Here is a 9970-nt window from a genome sequence, read left to right as displayed (position 1 = left end):
TAGACTGGTTCCAAATAGGAAAAAGAGTACGTCAAGGCTGTATATTGTCACCCTGCTTATTTAACTTCTATGCAGAATACATCGTGAGAAACGCTGGGCTGGAAGAAGCACAAGCTGGAATCAAGATTGCTGGGAGAAATATCGATAACTTCAGATATGCAGATGACACCACCCTTATGGCAGAAAGTGGAGAGGTATTAAAAAGCTTCTTGATGAAAGAGAAAGTGGAGAGTGAAAAAGTTGGCTTGAAGCTCAACATTCAGAAAACTAAGATCATGGCATCTGGTCCCATCACTTCATGGGAAATAGATGGAGAAACAGGGGAAACAGTGGCAGATTTTATTTTGGGGGGGCTCCAAAATCACTGCAGATGGTGACTGCAGCCATGAAATTAAAAGACGCTTACTCCTTGGAAGGAAAGTTATGACCAACCTAGATAGCATATTGAAAAGCAGAGACATTTCTTTGCCAACAAAGATCCGTCTAATCAAGGCTATGGTTTTTCCAGTGGTCATATATGGATGTGAGAGTTGGACTGTGAAGAAAGCTGAGCGCCGAAGAATTGATGCTTTTGAACTGTGGTGTTGGAGAAGACTCTTGAGAGTCCCTTGGACTGCAAGGAGATCCAACCAGTCCATTCTGAAGGAGATCAACCCTGGGATTTCTTTGGAAGGAATGATGCTGAAGCTGAAACTCCAGTACTTTGGCCACCTCATGCGAAGAGTTGACTCAATGGAAAAGACTCTGATGCTGGGAGAGATTGGGGGCAGGAGGAGAAGGGGATGACAGAGGATGAGATGGCTGGATGGCATCACTGACTTGATGGACATGAGTTTGCAAACTCCGGGAGTTGGTGATGGACAGAGAGGCCTGGCATGCTGCGATTCACGGGGTCGCAGAGTCGGACATGACTGAGCGACTGAACTGAACTGAAACAGTTTTCAGTCTCTAAAAGTTTCAAAGTTTAGGTTTCAGTTTGGGGGACCTAGTTACCTCAAAACTAGATGTCATGTTTAAAAACATGTCACATTGTCTCCTACAGAATCTTGAGAGATGCAGTTGAAGAAAGTATCTATACAAGAATCCCCCTTCCTCTGCCCAGAGGACAGGAGGAGGAATGCATAAAAGCTTAGCCCTGTGATGGAACTCAGCAATACCTCCCTTCATCGGATAGAAACTGTACCTTTTCTCAACTCGGTATCACCAGCACCCCACACAAGAGCTTTACTGTCTAACACAATGAAGGTCTATGGAAAGAAATTTGGGTTTTAAAGCGGCAAATGATTTTCAGAGTCAAAAGAGATGGACTTAGCAAGGTGGCTGTTCTACCCTGTTCTGAAGGTGAGGGCACGTACAAGAAACCACAGGAAAAAACGCGACACATCTGCAGGGAGCAAAGTACATTCATTTCACTCGATTATTTACCAGGGAAGGTTATTAACATATAAAAATCTAACACAGCTATATTATCGAACGACAAAACCCCAAATCTACGTGAATTTGCAACATAAATCAGGAAGCCCAGACTCGTCCGTCATGGCCCGAGTCCCCACCCTGCCTATAGGAGTCGAAACTGGAAGCTTCAGTCTCTCTTTCCTAGGTTACCCCAGGACACTCGGGCGGGAATGAAACGCACCGAGCAGTGCCGGCTTCCAGCCTGGGTTAAGCACCGGCTCCAGAGCTGCGGGACCCCAAAGGCCTGCGCTCAGCTTACGACCCGCCCCGCCCCGGGGCGTTAGTGTGACCAGGCCCTTCCTGAACTGTGAACCCGGCCCCGCCAGCACCGCGGGCCCCAGAGCGCTTTCTTGCGTTCGGTGGGTGGGGCTTTTAAAGGCCGTTCACGCAAAGGCCGACGGGGCTAAGACGGTGTCCGCTGGGCGCCCCGGGACGGTTTCCTGAGGGATTCGTGGGCCCAACGGTGGGCGGGAAGAGACAGAAGCCCAGCTCCTGGTCCCATACAGGTAGGAGGTAGGGAGCCTAGAAGTTCTGAGGTCCGAGGGCCAAACCCCAACCAAGTACGCCGTGGGAGCGAACAAATGTTGGAAAGGAAAACGCCAAACGCAGAAAGGCGGAACTGTTTCATGGTCACCATTTCGCGACGTCTAAGTGAGGTCGCACAGCAAGCACGTATTCTACTCTTTCACCTTCAGACAGCCTCCTCATTGTAAGAGCCTACGCCTTTAAGCGAGTGATGGACAGTTATTCCGGCCTATCAACTTCATCGTCAACATCCAATCAGATTTAAACTTCTTTCAGCCGCCGGAGGAGTTGGAAGAAAGGCATCGAAAGAGGGAGCTTTCTCTCTCTCGCGAGATCGCTGTGAGCCGGCCTCTCAGAAAAAAAAAAATGCTAGAACATATGGCCTGACTTCCCAAATAGTAGGTTAAAGGACGGGGTCATAAACCAATGAAAGTTATGAGGAGGCGGGATCACTGCTTTCGCCCCGCAAGAAGTACCGTTAGAGGGCAGACTTTTTGTCCAATTAACGCCTCCAGACTTTGGGTCAGGTGACCGCCGAGTACGAGGGGCGGAGCTACAGTCTGGCGCGAGGAACCGTTAAGATGGACAACGAATATAACCAATGAGGTACTCGGACTAGGGCGTTGGGAACCCAATAACAGTGGTTGGGCGGGCGCCTTCCCGGAGCGCGGGGAGATGTAAAGACAGACAAATAGTTTTCCCAATGAGACTGTAGAAGAGTGGAGCTAATTGACCAATGAAGACTGCGGGGCGGGACCCTCTGCCGCGGCAGAGTCCAAGATGGCGGCGTGCGGTTCCGCTGTGTGAAACCAGCGCGGGGCGGCGGGTTAGTCAGTTCCGCGGAGAAGATCTCCGACGCCCCGCTACCATGAAGGGAAAAGAGCGCTCTCCGGTCAAGCCGAAACGCTCCCGTGGTGGTGAGGATTCGACTTCCCGCGGGGAGCGGAGCAAGAAGTTAGGGGGCTCTGGTGGCAGCAATGGGAGCAGCAGCGGAAAGACCGACGGCGGCGGCGGGTCGCGGCGCAGCCTTCATCTGGACAAGTCTAGCAGTCGAGGTGGTAGCCGCGAGTACGACACCGGAGGGGGCAGCTCCAGTAGCCGCTTGCATAGTTACAGCTCCCCAAGCACCAAAAATTCCTCGGGCGGGGGCGAGTCGCGCAGCAGCTCCCGGGGTGGAGGCGGGGAGTCACGTTCCTCTGGGGCCGCCTCTTCAGCTCCTGGCGGCGGAGATGGCGGGGAATACAAGACACTGAAGATAAGCGAGTTGGGGTCCCAGCTGAGTGACGAAGCAGTGGAGGACGGATTGTTTCACGAGTTTAAACGCTTCGGTGATGTAAGTGTCAAAATCAGTCATCTCTCGGGTTCTGGCAGCGGGGATGAGCGAGTAGCCTTTGTGAACTTCCGGCGGCCAGAGGACGCGCGGGCGGCCAAGCATGCCAGAGGCCGCCTAGTGCTCTATGACCGGCCTCTGAAGATAGAAGCTGTGTATGTGAGCCGGCGCCGTAGCCGCTCCCCTTTAGACAAAGATTCCTATCCTCCTTCAGCCAGTGTGGTCGGGTCCTCTGTAGGTGGTCACCGGCACCCCCCTGGAGGAGGTGGTGGAGGCCAGAGATCACTTTCCCCTGGTGGTGCAGCCTTGGGATACAGAGACTACCGGTTGCAGCAGTTGGCCCTTGGCCGCCTGCCCCCTCCACCTCCGCCACCACTGCCCCGAGACCTGGAGAGAGAGCGAGACTACTCGTTCTATGAGAGAGTGCGCCCAGCCTACAGTCTTGAGCCAAGGGTGGGAACTGGAGCAGGTGCCGCTCCTTTCAGAGAAGTAGATGAGATCTCACCCGAGGATGATCAGCGAGCTAACCGGACGCTTTTCTTGGGCAACCTAGACATCACTGTGACAGAGAGTGATCTGAGAAGGGCTTTTGACCGTTTCGGAGTCATCACAGAGGTAGACATCAAGAGGCCTTCTCGGGGCCAGACCAGTACCTATGGCTTTCTCAAATTTGAAAACCTAGATATGTCTCACCGGGCCAAACTAGCGATGTCTGGCAAAATTATCATTCGGAATCCTATCAAAATTGGCTATGGCAAAGCTACACCGACCACCCGCCTTTGGGTAGGTGGCCTGGGTCCTTGGGTACCTCTTGCTGCCCTGGCACGGGAGTTTGACCGATTTGGCACCATACGCACCATTGACTACCGCAAAGGTGATAGTTGGGCATATATCCAGTACGAAAGCCTGGATGCAGCTCATGCTGCTTGGACCCATATGAGGGGCTTCCCACTTGGTGGCCCAGATCGTCGCCTTAGAGTAGACTTTGCAGACACAGAACATCGTTACCAGCAGCAATATCTGCAGCCTCTGCCGTTAACTCATTATGAACTGGTGACAGATGCTTTTGGACACCGGGCACCCGACCCTTTGAGAGGTGCTCGAGATAGGACACCACCCTTACTGTACAGAGATCGTGATAGGGACCTTTATCCTGACTCTGATTGGGTTCCGCCCCCACCCCCAGTCCGTGAACGCAGCACTCGGACTGCAGCTACGGCTGTGCCTGCTTATGAGCCACTGGATAGCCTGGATCGCAGGCGGGATGGCTGGTCGTTGGACCGGGACAGAGGTGATCGAGATCTGCCCAGCAGCAGAGACCAACCTAGGAAGCGAAGGCTGCCTGAGGAGAGTGGGGGTCGGCATCTGGATAGGTCCCCAGAGAGTGACCGTCCACGAAAACGTCATTGCGCGCCTTCTCCTGACCGCAGTCCAGAATTGGGCAGTAGCCGGGATCGCTACAATAGCGACAACGATCGATCTTCCCGTCTTCTCTTGGAAAGGCCCTCTCCAATCAGAGACCGACGAGGTAGTTTGGAGAAGAGCCAGGGTGACAAGCGAGACCGTAAAAACTCTGCATCAGCTGAACGGGATAAGAAGCACCGGACAACTGCTTCCACGGAGGGTAAAAGCCCTCTGAAAAAAGAAGATCGGCCTGATGGGAGTGCATCCAGCACCAGCACTGCTTCATCGAAGCTGAAGTCCCCTTCCCAGAAACAGGATGCGGGGACTACCCCTGCAGCAGCAGCATCTCCCAAACTCTGTTTGGCCTGGCAGGGCATGCTTCTGTTGAAGAACAGCAACTTTCCTTCCAACATGCATCTGTTGCAGGGTGACCTGCAGGTGGCTAGTAGTCTTCTTGTGGAGGGCTCAACTGGAGGCAAAGTGGCCCAGCTCAAGATCACTCAGCGTCTTCGTTTGGACCAGCCCAAGTTGGATGAAGTGACGCGACGCATCAAAGTGGCAGGGCCCAATGGTTATGCTATTCTTCTGGCTGTGCCTGGAAGTTCTGATAGCAGGTCTTCTTCTTCCTCAGCCACATCAGACACTGCCACCTCTACTCAGAGGCCACTTAGGAACCTCGTGTCCTACTTAAAGCAAAAGCAGGCTGCTGGGGTGATCAGCCTCCCTGTGGGGGGCAACAAAGACAAGGAAAACACCGGAGTCCTTCATGCCTTTCCACCCTGTGAGTTCTCCCAGCAGTTCCTGGATTCCCCTGCCAAGGCACTGGCCAAATCTGAAGAAGATTACCTGGTCATGATCATTGTCCGTGGTGCGTCTTAAAGTCCATGTGTAACTTGTATTTAGTACTTTGACATGGTTCCTGTTTTGTGATGTGTAATGGGATACAGCATCGGATGAAATTTTCTTTTTAATTAGTTGTTTAGTTTTAGGTTTTTTCTTTTTTATATTTTTATAAACCTCTTTAAAAAATAGAAGTCAGGAGAGTTTAGCTATTAAGTGAAAGGACTCCCCTAAAGGTAGCAGGCAAGTGGATTTACTTTAATTAGGAGTTTCCACTCTTATGTGTAACTGTTTTCCTCTTTTTCTGCGAATTTTTTTTCCTTTTTTAATCTTGAACTTAAAAAAATCCTCAAAGTTACAAAACCAGAAATTTGAAAAGTTAGAATTTGAAAAACAAAGAGCCCACTAGCTGTAAAAAGATAATACACACCTAAAAATGGCTTTGATTGGTAGGTCGGTAAATAATTCCTGTACCAGAAATATTATTTGTGTGGCTGAAATTTGAGCAGGGATCTCAGGAGTATAAGCTGGTAAAGCATACATAAAATGTTGCAATTACTTTAATCAGGTATTTGAGTATTTTTCTTAAATGGTGTGTTCCCAAGAGCTTGCTTTAACATATATGTTTTTACCATTAGTTTTTGAGTTCTGTATCCCATATATGCACTTTTGGTTTGTAGCTGTTCAGTAAAAATAGAGGAGTGTGTTACAAACCACGTTGTCTTTTGCTTACACTAGTATGCAGGAAGTGAGTAGGTGCTTTTAAAATCAGAATTCTTTGGTTAGTTATTGGTGTGTGGTGGTGTTTTCACTGACTTTCAGAGGGGTATAGCAGGTACAGTTCTAATTGTTGCAAATTTCAAAACTTGTGTTTTTCATCAGAGGTGAGTTTTTATTTTTGTATTCACCCAAATTTCTGACTTCAGTAATAGAAAGAAGAGTTGTCTGCAGGCTCATAAGTCATCCTTTTATTTCAGTGGGCATTAATCACCCATATCTGGATTGCAGAATTTTTTTTAAGTCATTGTGAAATACTTTTGACATACTCTAAAAATTTTGCTTGGATTTTTATTTTCATATTTAAACAGTGATGACTTCACATTATTGAAAGTATTTTGAGTATCTTTGAAATTTTATGTTTATATTTTCACTGGTGTCCAGCCACAGAGAATTGAAATAATCAGTTTAGGAAAACCATTTTTTAGTGGTTTATTTTCTCAGACACCTGGAATTAGTATAAAATAATTTAGCCCACCTCCATATTTTTTCCCAAAACTGAAGATTATCAATTTCTGATTCTTAACAAGAGCTTTTGCTGCTTAAGAATAATTCATGGTTTCCTTGTCTTTTTAATTTGCCTCCTCCACCCCCAACCCCTAGTTTCTCAGGTCATTTGTAAGTGTATTTTCCCCTGTGGTTTAAATGTTGAGGACTTTAGCTGAAGCCCTTGATATTTAATTATGATTAAAAACTTGACCTTTGGATCATGGTCATATTTCTATGCTATGTAAGTGATTTACTGAAAGCCTGGCAGAACTCAACTGTTTTCTTTCTGTTATCAAAGCTGATAGTTTTGAAATAGCACCAATAATAACCCAGGGAAACGTCATGTAATTTTTAATTGTCCGTTATGACAGGTGTCTAATGCATGTTAGCATGAAAGCCTCATCACTGCTGTGTCATCCTTTTTAGTTTTCACATGCATTTATAAGTTTTCTTTGTAAGTTTGGAGACTTTTGTGTTTTTTGTTTTTAAACTGGAAAAACTAGCCATTTTGAGAGAAGGAAGATAATAGGCTATGAGCACAGAGGTCCTTGGTGTGCCTGTAGGGAAAATACCTGAAGTCCTACAATGAACACTTTTGGTCCTTTTGCTTTTTAAAAACTGCTTGACTTGCTAATATGGAATAGACACCTGTTCAGAAACTTATGTCAGTGTGCAGTCTATAAATGGGGTCAAAGTACAATTTGTGGCTAGATACATTTTTTCCAGTTTAAATAGTCTCACTAACCATTAACTTTTGAATACCTTTTGATAAGATGGCTGGACAAATGATTTTACTCTTTTAGAGAGTGAAGTCCTTGATACCTGATTTTACTCTAATCCAAAGTGTATGTGGCTTTCTTTCTTTTTTTTTTAAGTTGATATGCCAGCTTATCGAAGAGTAGAGTACTGTGGGTTTTGCTCCATGTTTGTTTGATTCTTTATCTGACATCGTGGCTTTTGTTAGATCTGGGCAATTTGTGCTTCAGTGTTTTTGAAACAGTGGCTTGATACCATTTCTAAATGTATGTATTATAACAAAATTATGTTTAGTTTGGTGCTTACCTACAGAGTGCCATCATTTGGATGAATCTCTTATTTGTGTTGCTCATTCTGTTGTTCAGGTTTATAACATTGGTAAACTATCTACCTAAACTTAAGAGTGGAATGAAAGCATTTGTCTAAAACAATCTGGTTCTAATTCTCACTAGCCAGAATTTGTAATCTCAACATTGGATGTTCTTTGTGACAGCCAGTTGTTTCTTTTGCTTTTATTTTTTTTTAAATGTATTTGTTTGATTGATTTTTCTGGAACTCAAGTTCAAATGAATGGAATTTCTTAAGTATATCATTAAATGACTCATTAAGTATTACTGGTGAAAAAAAGAACCATCAAGCTAATTTAGATTTTTAATCACAATTTCAAAGTTTATGAAAAATTAATCATTCAGCTCCTAGCCAATTTATTTTTAGTGTTATTTTGTTGGTTGTTACTGGAATTCCTATAAAGAGTTTTCCACGAAAAAATTTAAATTCCTGGTTTGAGATGTCTGTTTTGACTGACCCGAGAGTAAGTAGAGTTTTCCCTTTAAGGATTACATCTTAAAACGTCCGTCCATTGGCTGATATAAGCTTTTGTCACATTTTGAAGGTAATATGTTCTGGCCCTTAGCTCAGTTAGACCACTTGAGGTACAATAGCAAAAGTAAGGGGTGTGTTGCTTTCAGAGTCTAACACTTGTTTAGTTTCTTTAAAAACTGTTTTATGAGCAGATTTTCACTGACAGTTTTGTTGTTATTGTTTTGTCTTTTTAATTTTTTTAAAAAAGTCTCTTCAGACAGTGAAATTGCTCATTATGCAGGTACAGCTTAAACTGCAGTTTGGGTCCATATAGGAACCATTCACCAAAAACTCTGTGGTAACAGAACTAGGAAATCCTTTTGAGAAGAGGGCCTTAATGACCTTTTTGTGAAAAAGTTTTTGGAGAGAATTTCTGAACATTTTTTTTCTATCTCTGCCACAGTATTTGGTTTGGAGATAGGAGTTAGGTTTGAGAACAGGAAGAGAAATGGAGCTGACCCTGTTAACATTCTGGTTATAGTGATGTGCCTAAAGGGAGAAAATGATTTCAGGTGACCACAGTGAACTGTCTAGCTTAATGAAGTTTTATATGTATGATTTAAACAGTTGGAAAGTTAAAGTCCCACAGTGTTCTTTGGCTGTTTAGCAATTGTATGAGTGTTTTAAAGAAAATAACAGCTGCTCTCTTTGGTAACACAAATGAAGGTGGATTTTTAAAAGGTTTTGTATCTTGACCCCTTTCTACAATAATGGAGTAAGTCTGTATTGCTCCATATAAATTACAGAATGAAAATAGAGGGGGTATAAGTTTGACTAAACTCCACCTTTTTATAGTTTCATTTTTTTTAACTTATATAGAATATATTGATTGTAAATTGATTATAAATTTGATTTTTTCTGAAATTTTTTTGACATGTTTTACTCAGTTACATGAGTACAAAGGATATTTTCAGTCCTATAATCCTTAATTGCAGTCTTTAAAAAAAAAAAATTCACCCTATTGTTCTACTTGTTGTCTGTTCACAGTAAGTTCATTTCAAGGCTTGTGCCAGTGGGTATTATTGGTGCTTTTTGAAGTCAAGGTGGATTGTCCAGGAAGGTCTTGTTAATGTTATGTTCATCTATAATGGCATAGGGGAAATATATATATTTTTAATATTGTAAACATTTGTACTGAATAACCTTTTTTTCCCCTCCCCCGCAAGCAAAACTGGTGAACAACGGATGAAGACATGGAATTCAAAGCTCTAATGGACCTTTTTGAAGAGAAGTTGTGGCTTATGTGAAGTTTACATGGGCCTCTTGATGGAAGAAAGCTAATCTGTTTAGTATTTGTGCATTTTACTAAAATGGCAGCTTAAAGTTGTGTATCTGCTATTGTGATGCCAATGCCGGTGTTTTAAGTGGAAAAAAAAATGACCTTGCTTTGTGCTGTGTACACAAGATTTCTGGAAAAGAAAAACCCTTTTTATGGCTCACACAGCTTAAAAGTAGCTGTCACTCAAACGTGCGCTCACAGTTGAGCTGCTTTTGTTTTATTCTAAATAAATTGTTTCTTTTGAGGAAAATGTT

At 44.5% G+C, this 9970-nt stretch overlaps 1 protein-coding gene across 1 annotated transcript; it reads left to right on the top strand.

Moving 5' to 3' along the window:
- The first annotated feature begins 1391 nt into the window (after window positions 1-1391).
- RBM15 (RNA binding motif protein 15) lies at window positions 1392-9970 on the top strand. Its single transcript, XM_040232085.1, has 2 exons — window positions 1392-5582; window positions 9604-9970. The coding sequence occupies exons 1-2, from the start codon at window positions 2717-2719 to the stop codon at window positions 9624-9626; spliced, it is 2889 nt and encodes a 962-aa protein (XP_040088019.1). The 5' UTR covers window positions 1392-2716; the 3' UTR covers window positions 9627-9970.

Source organism: Oryx dammah, unplaced genomic scaffold, assembly GCF_014754425.2.
Source record: "Oryx dammah isolate SB20612 unplaced genomic scaffold, SCBI_Odam_1.1 HiC_scaffold_28, whole genome shotgun sequence".
Classification (NCBI taxonomy): Eukaryota; Metazoa; Chordata; class Mammalia; order Artiodactyla; family Bovidae; genus Oryx; species Oryx dammah.
Note: the sequence above shows the minus strand (reverse complement) of the source record. Positions and strands in the feature narration are given on the sequence as shown.